Source organism: Nomia melanderi, chromosome 2 (genome assembly GCF_051020985.1).
Source record: "Nomia melanderi isolate GNS246 chromosome 2, iyNomMela1, whole genome shotgun sequence".
Classification (NCBI taxonomy): Eukaryota; Metazoa; Arthropoda; class Insecta; order Hymenoptera; family Halictidae; genus Nomia; species Nomia melanderi.
The window spans coordinates 3,621,581-3,634,979 of record NC_135000.1 but is presented as its reverse complement, the minus strand read 5'-3'; the positions used below and the strand labels follow the sequence as shown (position 1 = coordinate 3,634,979).

Sequence of the window (13,399 nt, the reverse complement as noted above, 5' to 3'; positions counted from 1 at the left end):
TCAATTAAACAATGATTATTTGAAAACATTTCTACATTGTAAATAATGCTACCTAATGCGGTGACATTCAGTAAAACAAACCTGCGATAATAACAACGCAATTCAATGAAATAATTTAATATCGTATCTTTTTCATCTCGGATATTCTACACGTTAAAATCGTGCGGTATTCAACGTGTTAATTTATGTAAGATATTTCTTTATTTTAGTTATAAAGAATACTGTTGATGTTTCATTATAAAATAATGAATATTTGTTGGGGAAAATATTCTCGAGTGCAAAGGGTTAAGTAGAAATTAATAAACGAATTGTTGAAACGTTGGAATTTTGTGGATGACATTTTCGAATTTTAGATTTGATGGTTAGTGATGTTTACATTTTTTGGTTTGAAATTTAGTGTGTGTTGAGAGAATTGGATATTGATTATTGGTGATCGTGGAATTTTGAATATTGACAGTTAGTTGTCAATCATTTTGAAGCTTTGATTATTAAATTTGATTTCTAGTATTTTTGAAGTTTTTAATAAATTTATAATTATTACTATCGTTATAAATTAGTGAGCAGTAATTTTGAAAGTTTTAATATTGAAACTTGGTTGTCAATTATTTTGAAATCGATTAAAATTTGGTCACTGGTACTTTCGAAATTTCGAATACTAAAATTTAATTATCAGTAATCCTAAAATTTCGAATATTAAAATTCACTACTAACTTTCAAATATTTAATATTAAAATTCGATCACTTATTCATCTATTCCAATCCTCAACCTCCAGTTTCCTCAATTAATTTCTTTCAAAACCTTCTGAAAAATTTCTTTCAAAGCCTTTTTGAAAATTTTCTTCAAAACACTTTATACAAAATTTTGTTAAAACCGTTGTAAACCCATCGGTTTCCTTTCCGTTTTAAATCACTTGATCGATACATTGATCACATTTGATGTGCAACAACGTTGTAAAATACAGTGACGAAGAAAAAAGGAAGATAAGGAACCCAGGGGCTGTCGATGGTCACTCTTCACGCGAAGAGAATCCAGGTGTCGACGGTTGACGCAACGAACCCCGCCCATCGATGTAAACACTCCGTTTCCCCACTCACCCGCACCACCTTTTCGAAACTGCCAGATAACGAGCTATCTCGCGAGATCTCCGAAATAGTTCGACCGTTAGCAAATATTTGCCAGTGCTCCGAGAGTGAAATATGTACCGTGCCCGGACACTGTTTGCACAGAATTATTTCGGAACGATCATTCAAATAATATATTAACCTACTTTGCACAAAATCATTTTTGTAGGTAGCAACAGCTAAAGAGATGAATTACTATATTTGATTCTAGGTTACCCTCTTTACGAATAATATTGTAACAAGTGATTCATGTAACATTTTATTAATGACTCCAATAAATTGCACCATACAGTACAAGGTACTAATTAAATATTAATTAGAGTTTTGAATATGTTTATAACGGGTTGTCGGTTAATTAGATACTGGACGATGCTAATTATACTTTAATCACACTCAAATCCTGGTATCAAGTAATAACTATATTCTAATTCAAATCCTAAGAAAATCCTAATTACTTTATTGAGGTCCTGAATAACGTACAAACTGTATTTTATTCAAATCACGATTATATTTTGAACAGAACCTAATTATGCTATACAAGAAGTGCAAGCAGGTGGTAATTTAATTTGATTTAAGTTGAGAGTGGATTTTAATTACCTTGTTTGTGTCCTAAAGTAGGCGTTAATCATGCTTCATTAGCTCTTTATTATATGATACTCATGTCCTGACCAAGTCATAGTCGTGTTTTAATTAAATCCTGGCCAGGACTTAATTATTCTTCATTCAGGTCTTACTAAGGTCCTAATTAGGTCCTAATTGTGTCGTAAATAGGTTCAAAGTGCTTCAGAAAGTGTTTAAATCAGGTATTTATCATGCTTCATACCGATTTTTTATTTATATCCTGGTCAAGTCGTAGTTATGTGTTTAAATCCTGGCCAGGTCCTAATTACACTTTATTTAGGTCATTGTCAGGTCCTAATTACTACTTACTTGGATTAGGGATAGGTTCTAATTTCCTTATTTAAATACAAAATCAATCTTTAATCATAATCTATTTCACTGCTAATTAGGTTAGTCAAGTCTCTATCAGATCCTAATTAGGTCTCTTTTCAGTTAGCAATAAGTTCTAATCATCATATTCAGGTTCTGAATCAGACACTAACCATGGTTACTTCAGTTCTTATTTCCTCTGATCTCAACCTCTATCAGATGCTAATTAGGTCTCCTTCGAACTGCCAATAGATTCTAATTATCCTTATCTCAGGTTTCTACTAGTTCCTAATTAAATCTTATTCACCTCACAAATATATTCTACTAATTTCTCCCAAATTCTAATTATACTTCACCAAAACTTCAAATCTACCAACACAAGGCTTCTAATAAATTCTTAATTCTACTTCATCAAAACCTCAAATCTACCAACACAAGGCTCCTAATAAATTCCTAATTATATTTCAGCAAAACCTCAAATCTGCCAAAATTCAGTGCCTAATAAAGTCTTAATTCTCAACACCCAACCAACCCCTAATTCGTTCCACCTAAATCCCAAATACTAACACGAAGTCCAAATCAGGTTCTAATTATCCTCTCCCCTTCCAATTTCAAGCAACTCTGAATCGTGTCTGGCCCAGGTTCTAACAAGCACCTAAACTCATCTCTGACCACAGGATTCTTTCGTTACACGCCAACAGCGACGTAATAACGTATAAGGTGGATCAGGTACTCGCGGCAGAAGAAAGGAAGCTCGAGTAGGCGAACGGACTCGCGAACAGGCCAGTGTAGGTGGACACGCGGCTTAATTAACCTCTTCCCTCCGTAACGACCGGTTCTTGACCTCGGAACACGTCCGTTAAAGCTGTTCGCCGACGCCGACACGCCGGATGCTAAGATCACCGCACGCGATCCGCTAATTTGTATTAACGTCGCGAGCCAGTTCCCTTGGCCAACGCGGCCCGAGACCCGGTAACGAGATTTACGGTCGGTTTTCCACTTTTTACCGATTCCCCGCTCCCGCTGGATAAGGAAGAGCATCTTCTCCCAGGGATTCCCACGGGCAGCGGGATTCCATTTGCCGTGGAACAACCATTTTCCAGCCCCTGCGGTTCCGTGAACGGGGGGACAAGATAAAGGGGAAGTGAGATAAAACGACCTGGAAGAAGGCGCGCTTCGTCTCGATGATTCTGGGTCACGTTAAAATAGACGTTGCGGTTTACCTGCACAGTTACCCGTGGCGAACGAGTTACAGCTGAACCCGATGTAATTTATAATCGACCGAGAATCGTATTACCTCGGAATTATTGATAACGGAAGTTGCGTGATGCTGGTGCTCGTTGTTTCAGAATTAGATTTCACTCGTTACGCCTGTCTTTCGGACTGCTGTGGCGTTGTATGAATTCAAATTTCGCGCCTAATTACTTTGCACGATTTAGAATTGAATTATTGTCGATCGAGAAATAGAGCGTTCGTTTAGTGTAAATGTAATGTTATTTAGATGATGAACTTTTTCATAAACTCAGTGTCTGGGTTTTGGTATTTCGTTCGACTAGCGCGGTCGCTATTCGAATTCGAATTTCCCGCCAGACACGTCGAGCGATGAAATTAATGCAATTACGATACTCTCATCGGGAGTTTCCATAAATCTGACGATTTCCAAGGAACTAGTCCCATTCTCAAATCAATACCGACGTTAAACCGCGAAAGTTCACGCATTTACCAAACCTAACCTACAAAAGCCGCCAAACTACCAACATTAATCAGATTTACCGCCACATAAATACAAAACGACCGCGACGCCCCTATTACCGGCGCAGGACCGTGCCAACCCCGTTCCCCCATCCCCCCACCCTCGCCCCTCTTGCGAGTCACCCGCAATTTACTCCCAAACACAACCTCAAACATATTTACAGCCGACCATAACCTAAATCAAACAAAACACCGTCGTGTATTCATCGAGCCTGGCTCAGCCAAAATCATCGAGACTCCGCCTGCTGTAAAGTGCCAATAGTGAAAATCCATTCTCCATGAGGGTCGGTGGGCGTGGGGGTGTGGGGGGTGGGGCACAATCAGGTCAAGGGTCACGTGGTGGCAAGGGGCAATGTAACTCGACAAGGGGGAGAAAAGTGAAAGAAAAGAAAACAGAGAAGAGACAGAATATTAAAGAGTAAACGGTTAAAAAAGAGTCAATGTATGTATTTACATGTTGCGGGAGCAAAGATTCACCTCGAGATCCATGGTGGTGTGTCGCGTGGGCGGCGTGCCGTACTGGCCGTGCGGCGGCGGCAGATGATGGGGATGAAGGGTGTGCAGCTGCTGGGCCGCGTTGAACTGCTGATGATGCAGGGAGGGCTGGTGATCGCCGCCGAGGGTGTGCCTTCTCGGCTCGTCCCTCGACCGGCCCCCACCCCCGGACCCGCTTCTACCGCCCCCGCCGACGCTTCCGCCGCCTCCGCCAACACCCAATACGCTTCCTCCGCCCCCGCCCCCTCCTCCACCTCCGTTGCCCACGTTGCCGCCACCGCCGCCGCCTCTTCTACCGGTTGGTATCTCGTTCGAGCCTGCCTCACCCTCCCCCCTGCCGGACCCACCTGGAACAAATGGTATCGAGATTTTAATTGTGCAGATCTTTGCGGATGATTCGCTCGTCGGTGGAGTGATGAGAAGGATGATGGTAAGAATGATGCAGGCGTAAGACAGAGTGGGTGTACACTTAGAGGACGTTAGCGTTAGAACTACTGAGCAGTTGAATTGATGTGCAGTCAAATTGACTTCCTTTTACTCTTCTGAGAATATTGTAGAAGTGTCTTTATTGAGATTTTCATTAGATTATGTTTTGGTTTGTATGTTACGAGATTTTAATTGTGCAGATCTTTGAGGATGATTCGCTCGTCGGTGGAGTGATGAGAAGGATGATGGTAAGAATGATGCAGGCGTAAGACTTAGAGTGGGTGTACACTTAGAGGACGTTAACGTTAGAACTACTGAGCAGTTGAATTGATGTGCAGTCTAATTGACTTCCTTTTATTCTTCTGGAAATATTGTAGGAGTGTCTTTATTGAGATTTTCAATGGATTATGTTTTGGTTTGTACGTTATCGAATCAGAGTATATAGTTATTTTTCTGAGGTTGTATCTTTTCAATGATTGTAAAAGAGGAAATTAGTGACGGCTCGTTTTGATGGCTGCCTGGTGGTTTTGGGATTAGAGAGATTTTATTAGAGGTTATGTTAACTTTAGACGAAATGGATGGGATGAATGTGTATGTCAATTTATTTTCCATCTGTCACTTTTATCTTGAAACTCTGTATATGGGATACTTCAATACGTCACAATCCGTCAATATTATCAATCAATATGCGGATTGTTCTGATGTTGTAGGCTGGTATTTAGTCGTTGAAATGCGCGCTGACGGGTTGGTTGATTGAATCAAATGAAATTGAATAAGATACTTGGGGTGTATTGAGTGAAGCTTAGGCTGGGTGTACAGTTGGGGGTCATTACCGAGAAATGCTTAGTTTCTGGAAATCTAGTGTCCCATTTGTTAATTTATATAAATAGAATATGACGTATAAGGAAATGGAACTGTATTATGTCAAACTTAAGCTGGGTTTTCACTTGAGAGCCACTGACGAGAGTTACTTAATTGCTGTAAATCTACTGTTCCATTGGTTAATTTAAATAAATGGACAGAATAAGTAAGGGAACGGAACAATACCGTCTCAAACTTATGCTGAATGCACACTTGAGAGCCATTAACGAGAGTAGGACTTTTGCAATGTTTCCGTATGAGAATGTATACTGGACACAGTTGTAAAGTGTTACCATGTAAAAGTAACAAAGTATCTCTACAAGCTATCCACTTGAATGTTATTAATGATAATATTTCTTATTCATGTTTTCGCATGGTAATTAGAGTTAAAAGTATATATCCTGATATTTTCATTCGTGTAAATATTCTTTATGCTGCGTCTCCACTTAAGTACTATTAACGAGAGAAACCCATTTCACATTTTCAAATGCAATTACGTTATGGATGATGGTTCTACAGTGTATATCCACTAGAATTCGTATATTGAATAACGAAGTCCAACAGCAATCTTTTCCGAAAATTAATACAACTACAAAATATATATAATCATAAAACACGCTATACAAACTTTAAAACGACAGTACTGTTCTTGGATGACTTTGAGAATGGCTACCAAACAGAAATTTTCAAAACCAATAACCATTAATAACTTAGACAAACAACACTGTACTAACACAAACGTCTCTCTAAATGCATCGAGCAACAATCATCGTCCGCGTCTAACAGATCCAATAAAGAAACCCAACAAAACAGGAATTCCATTCCGCTAAAACGAGAAAATCAGATCGTTTTGGCCGATCGAACGGATGGATGGAACTACCAACACAGAATTTATGCGGCGTCCGAATACCAAACGTTCACCGTTCCGCAGGTCGTTGGTGGGTAGTACGTATCTACAAGATTCGATGGTTCTCCACTCGGATGGATTTCTGATAATTAAGAGCTGAAAGCAATCCAGTGCCTTCTCTCTGGTGCATCGACCTATTTGCCGGTAACTCGGCCGAGAATAACGGGTTCGTGGAAAACGCCGGAAATAGTTTCGAGTGCGCCACGTGTGCCAGGCGCCACGCTTTGCTTCGAAACGTTTCCATCTACCGGAAGTGCAGGATTCCTTCTTGCGAGGCGTGGCTCGCGGACGACCGTAAATGAGCTTATCAAAGCGGGATTATAAATTTAAGATCGATAACTAACAGATTTCGAGCACTCGCCAATGAAAATCATCGTAGAATCTCTAATATTAGCAGAATTCGACGATGAACAGCGATCAATTTGGACTAATTTTATTTCTCGTTCGAATTTCGCTTTAGAAATGTATTCAGTAGACGATCTTGTATATTTTAAAATATGTTCTCGATTGATTTATTTTTGAGAGAGAATTGAAGGCGAGGATTGGAGATATTATTAAGTAATTATGTTACATAATGATTAATAATAATGAATATATAATAATCATTGCATTATTATTAATGAATAATACTATTATTATAATAATGAATAATATATAATAATTATTGCATTATCATTATAAAAGATTGTAATATCTATTTCCCTTTGTACTCTGGAGAATATTGATCCAGGAAATTGTTTTTCCTGTCTGCGAACAAGTTCTTATATATCTGAACTGGTGAGGAAAATTCAATTAACTCTTCATTTAATTTTAGTGTCAACTTCTGTCTATTTCCGCTGCGTGACATGTAATTAAGCAAAATGTAAGATGACCTCTGTGCATTCTTAAAGTTGGCCATTTATTTTCAGTGTTGAATTCAATGAAGAAGTAAAAATTCGTTATGGAAATGCTTTTAGCTAATATTTCTACATGACTCTTCACAATTTGGAAGTTCCTATTCATTAGTCATTAGACTTTCATATACTGCAAAAGAAGAATTAGTATTACGAGCTGATCTTTCACTGTTTAAATAACTACATCGTAAATGTTTGTAATATTCAAAAGTCTGACGTTTCAAAAAGTTAAATGACTCATCTCTAAAAAGATTCATCTTTAGAGTTCTACTTTATTTCTTCATAAATCTCGTTTTGTTTTTCAATCAATGTGCGAGTTAAAGGTTTATACAAAGCTTGAAAAGAAACTTTACCAATCCTCTAAAGATCCAAAGAAACTTCATTCAACTGTACCAAACAAAGTAACAAAATTTGAAGTTACGTCTTTCCATGATACCCTCCACAGACCAATGCTTCCAAAGCATTCTCAACATATTAAATGAATCATCCCTAAAGAGATTAACCTTTACAGCTCTATTTTACCTCTTCACAAAACTCCTTTCTGTCTTTCAACAAACTTTCAATCTATGGATTCCTGTAAGCCCTCAAAAGGAACTTTGACGATCCCCTAAAGACCGAAAGGACCTTCATTCAGCTGAACAGCGAAAATTGTAAACACGTTGACCGCTATGAGAATTTTAAGTGTCTTTGGTAAAACATTCAGTGCGTTACTGACGTAAACCAAACTGATCTGTGGTTTAACATTAGAACTGCCGAATATTTCATATGATTGATATTTAACCTTTGTAAATGTTGTAACAATAGATTATTTTCAGGTTCTTCAGACATTCATTATATTATTCAAATGAAACTACTTATTTTTAAAATCATTTCGAATATTTCATGCTTTTAATACTAGAATTACCGTACCAGTCAAAATGACTGGTTTTGGTCTCCTTGTTTCGTAACTACTGATACCTTAAAAGCATTGAATATTCGGAATGATTTCGAAAATAAATAGTTGCACTTGAATACTATAATTAATATACGAAGACACTGAAACTGACCAATTGATTTCATACAGTAAAACTATAAAATTTTATAATTAATATTAAACTTCGCATAATGTATCAATCTGAGAAATATTCAAACAAAATAGCTTCGTCCCTCAATGTAAGTATGATTTCTTGTCGAGTTACTTCCACAAAATACCCTCTCTATCTTATCAGAAAATGTAAAAATATTTCTAATGAAAAACATCCGAGTACAAAGGATGAAATGCTCGGTAGTTCTAATGTTAAGCTATCAATAACTGCCAAACAAGAAAACCGAAATCAGTCATTGTGACTGGTACAGTAATTCTAGTGTTAACCGAGCAGTTAAATTGTCTTTCTGAAGTTGTTCTGTAGAAACCTCAACAGTGCAATTATTGAAACTTCAGTCAGTTCACAATTCAGTTTGTGTATTGCTAAACCAGTTTCTCTAGTATTTTTTCAGAGAAGCATCTGTTATCTGTTGAATAACTGGAAAAAATGAAATTAGGAATGGGTCACTGAGACTGGTACGGTAGTTCTAATATTAACCCTTTGAACTCTGTAGGCTTCAATATTACACCAGTTATAATATTAAATATTTTAATGAATCTTAAAGAAACTACCCTAAAATTATTAGATTTTCCATACATCCAAATTCTGCACTGAGAAGGAGAACAAAAGATCGAAGAAATGTTATAGCATTTCTCATTTTCGCTAGGAATACAATAAAAATTAGTTGCAGTTGCTGACAGATTACAAAACGACCCGGAGTGCTAGGGGTTAAAGGTGAAGAGGGGAAACGTCCACTCGCGGCGCTCGGCTCGATAGTAATGGCGGAATTAGTTTCGGTTTTGTTACTGGCCGAGTTCCTCGCCCCTCTTCACTTTTGAGCCACAGGCTGACTTGGCTCGCGCGACTAACGCACTGTAGGTCCACGCTTCCGAATATGCTCGCCATGTGAACCCCCAGAGGAGCATTCATCGAGGCAACACTCATACTCCAATCAGAATTCCCCGAAACAATGTTAAACCGGTCAAACACGCCCGTTATTCCCGTTCGGAATCCAAAATGGGACAAGCATAGCGACCTAGTAGCGGGGTCGGTCCGTGTTTCCAATCGACTGCACGCGTAACGCACGCAGATCGGATGGCACGCGACTGCCGCGTGGATTAATCCTGTCGCCGCGCCGGGCGACGACGGTGGACCGTTCGCGGGACGAAAGTAGGTCGGGCGCAGCCCGTCGACGTCGACGTCCAATTAATGACGAGCCTCGAATTCCGGCGCACGAGCTGACGCGCGTAACACGCCCCGGCTCCAGAGCTCCGCGGGCCTAGCGAGAGCAGGCTTATTGACGATCAGCGTCTCGTGTAATTGGCGTCCGTGGCCCCGCGTGCCACCGACGATCGAGAATGCGTCCGCGAGTCGGGGATTCAACGCGACACACTCTTCAACGGAGAGTTTGGGGGACTGTCACGGTCCTGCGATCGAAAACTTGGGGTCACTGTAGCATTTAACGTTCTTCACGGTGATCATGGCGTTGGAGATCTAGAAAGTTCGCCTTTTGCACTCGGGAGGTGACTCAGTCATCACTTGATTTTTGGTACAGTAAAATTTTAGAATTTGATATTTAATGTTGAACTTTGTGTAATGTCTCGATGCGTGAAATATTGGAATAGCTTTGTTCCTCAATGTACTGGTGATTTCTGTTAGAGTTAGTCTCGAAGAATATTGTTTTCGCCTCGCTAAAAAATGTTAAATAGTTCTAGTAAGAAACTTGAGTGCGAACGGTTAATTTAACCCTTTGTGCTTCTTTGTCGAATATGACTCGACAGTAGATTTCTTTGAAAGAAGAAATTTTTAACAGTATTGGTAAAATTAATTGTTTATGCTGTTTGCTATGAACTAATTGTCTTTCGAAATACATTTCAAGTAAAACAGTGGAACTATAGAGCATTTAATAGGATTACTATGCAATCCCTATAAAAATTGTAACAATAAATTATTTTCAATTTCTCCAGACATTCGTTATAGTATTCAAGTGAAACTATTAATTTTCAAGATCATTTCGAATATTCGATGCTGTTTAAAATATCAATATTTGCAAAATAAAACAATCGAAACCAGTCATTTTGACTGTCACGGTAGATCTAGTGTTAAAACAATACAGAATTATGGAACAGCAAACGTGAAAGGAACTCGGAGTGTAAGGGATTAATACAGAATAAATAGGAAATGCATTTTCGAATTTGCAATTCTCCGTAATATGGCAGTTAGGTTAAATTTTCATAAACTTCATTTGCACGTACGATTAACGCTACTTTTACGCTCCTATATCAAGCGTGACTCGACATCAGGTTTATTTACAGACGTGATTCTTTGTCAAGATATTTTTAAAATAGATTATATTACTACGTTATCTTAAATATTATTAGTAAAAAGAATCATTTAAACTGCTCTCTACAAACTAACTATTTTCTCAAATGCATTTAAAATAAAATATCGTAATAATACAGAATTATCGAGGGAAAAATGCAAAAGAAATTCGGAGTGCAAAGGGTTAATACGATCGCTAAGAGTTAACCCTTTGCGGACGAAGACTCTTTGAAATGTACAAAACCTTCAACAGATGAAGCTAAATTATAGCTTAAATAATAGCAATAACAGAAACTACATGCTAATCTCTTGCTGTCCGAGTGATTAAATCATTTTCCTGCGACTTGGTCTTCCAAATATGAACGTTTCATCTCGCCAGAATGTCGACATTCGTTCGCAAAGGGTTAAGTTCCTCGGCCAAGAACAACGAAGAATCTACCGTCGTCTCGTAATCGACGGTCGGGATCTATCAATAACCGTCGATCGAGGGGACCGATCGACGGCGATGGTCGTCAAGCGAAATTGAAACGTCGCGTTGCTGGTCGAGTTATCTCGCGCTCGCCGTGCCACCTGGCGAGAAGACGCGCGCGGTCCATTACCGGAAGACATTTTCGAGCGGTATCGAAATTCGTTAAAAGCGTCGAAACGGAGATTCGACGTGACCTCGCCGTTGAAAACTTAATTTCTCGGTGCCCGGAAAACTACGTTCGCCAAGAATGGTTCCGACGTCTCGTTGGCACCGCGGCTAGGGGCAAACTTCATTGAAAGCTGCGGTCTTCACTTTCACTTTAGCCCCCCCGATGGTTTATTGGCCCGGGACAGGCCATTGTGCCAAGAGTCACTGCCAAAAAAGGAGCATTTTGATTGGATTCGACGGGCAGTTAGAGAAATTGTAGGTTTAGAAAATTGTTCGCGTGAACAGGGGATCGAGGTGGTCGAGATCGATTTTGAATAAGAGCTTTGAGAGTTTTTGATTTTTCGCGGAGCTGGATAGTGTTTTGTTTGGAATGAATAATAATTGGAATTAGGTGTGAAGGTAATTGAAATGAATAATAATTGAAATGAGATGTGAAGGTAATTGAAATGGATAATAATTGCAATGCGGAGTGGAGATAATGGAAATAAACGATAATTGAAATGAGAAGTGAGGGTAATGGAAATGAATAATAATTGAAATAAGGTGTGAATGTAATTGAAATAAAATATGAAGATAATTGAAGAGAGTAATAATTGAAACGAGGCGTGAAAATAATTTAAATCAGTAATGATTGAAATAATATTTGGAAACGATGAAATAAAAGGTAATTGCAATGAAAGATAATTACATTAAAAATAAATAAAGAAAGTTGCAAGGAAGTAATTAAAATACAATTGTGAAATTAAAAAATAAATAAGAATTACAAAAGTTATAATAGTACTATAGAAGTTAAATTGTAAAAGTTAATATACACACGTTATATTATATGAATTTTCATTATCATTAGCATTATTATTATATTATTATTATAATAGTTTCGATTCATTAACCTTTAAATATTTCTTGAAGCAAAAATAACGTCTGATCATCAATTTCAAAATAATGCAACTCAACTTGACGAGCCACTAAACCATAAAACACTATGCAAATTAACAGCTTTCACCGAACTGAAAGTAAAATTGAGAATATAGAATAAAGCAGAATTCCAATCCACTGAATTTCTTGTTTTCTAATCTTTCAAAGGTTTCTAATCGCTGCGAGCGCATTATGTTCCGTTGTCTAATGGCAATGATTGGTCTAGGTTTTGCTGTAGGTCTGGGCTGGGTCAGGGTCACGTGAACTGAGACTGAACTTCCGTGAACTCTAAGTTGGAAGCTACTTTTCAAAGCCCAGCCAGTCAACTGAAATAATCACGGCCTTCGAAGCAGTGATACTGCAAATGTTTCACATCAATTTATCATCTCGAGAACACGAATTCACGTAAAACTGTCCGAACAATGGATTCCGCTGGGCAATTTCACCATGTTCTCGCAGAAACAAGAAAATTATTCACGGCAACGTAGAAATACACGAAATACCCAACTACACGAGAATTAAGGCAGCTTTTCAAGGATTCTCTGGGCATTTTCAAGTGAATGCACCGGAAGTTGCAGCTGTTGGCAAACTCGCGTTGCAATTCGGTAATATCACGGTGAACCACGAAAGTTTATACAAATTTGATTGTTTACCATTAATGTCGCTGAGCAGTTTGAATAGAATGTAATTTTATAATCGTAGTATTTAGTAAGTGTACTATAAACAATTAAGAAAAAAAGAACAGAAATACTTATACTACGAGTTATATTTATATAAAGATTTCTAACTAATTCTGTATTTTAGTATACGAAAAGAAATGTTTTTTCTAAAGTAAAAATGTTTTGTAATGAAAACCGTTTAGTGAGATATACAAATATTTTTGTCAAATATGTATAAAGATTTCTATTTAATTTTGTATTTTAGTATATGAAAAGAAATGTTTTTTCTAACGTAGAAATGTTACAATGAAAACTGTTTAGTGAGATATACAAATATTTTTGTCAAATCTTATGCATTAATATTCTCAAATCAGTTTTCAAAAATAACATGAACTTTTACAAGGAATTCACATAAA

The 13,399-nt window shown here is 37.9% G+C and overlaps 1 protein-coding gene across 26 annotated transcripts in view; it reads right to left on the bottom strand.

Annotated features, from left to right (window-relative positions):
* LOC116425946 (uncharacterized) overlaps nucleotides 1–13,399 on the bottom strand; it is a 262,805-nt gene that overhangs the window by 79,998 nt on the left and 169,408 nt on the right. For all 26 annotated transcript variants that reach the window (XM_076374563.1, XM_076374567.1, XM_076374565.1 and 23 more), the window contains one exon: nucleotides 4,282–4,646. In XM_076374563.1, the coding sequence (XP_076230678.1) occupies nucleotides 4,282–4,646 (365 nt within the window). The remainder of the gene's footprint in view (nucleotides 1–4,281; nucleotides 4,647–13,399) is intronic.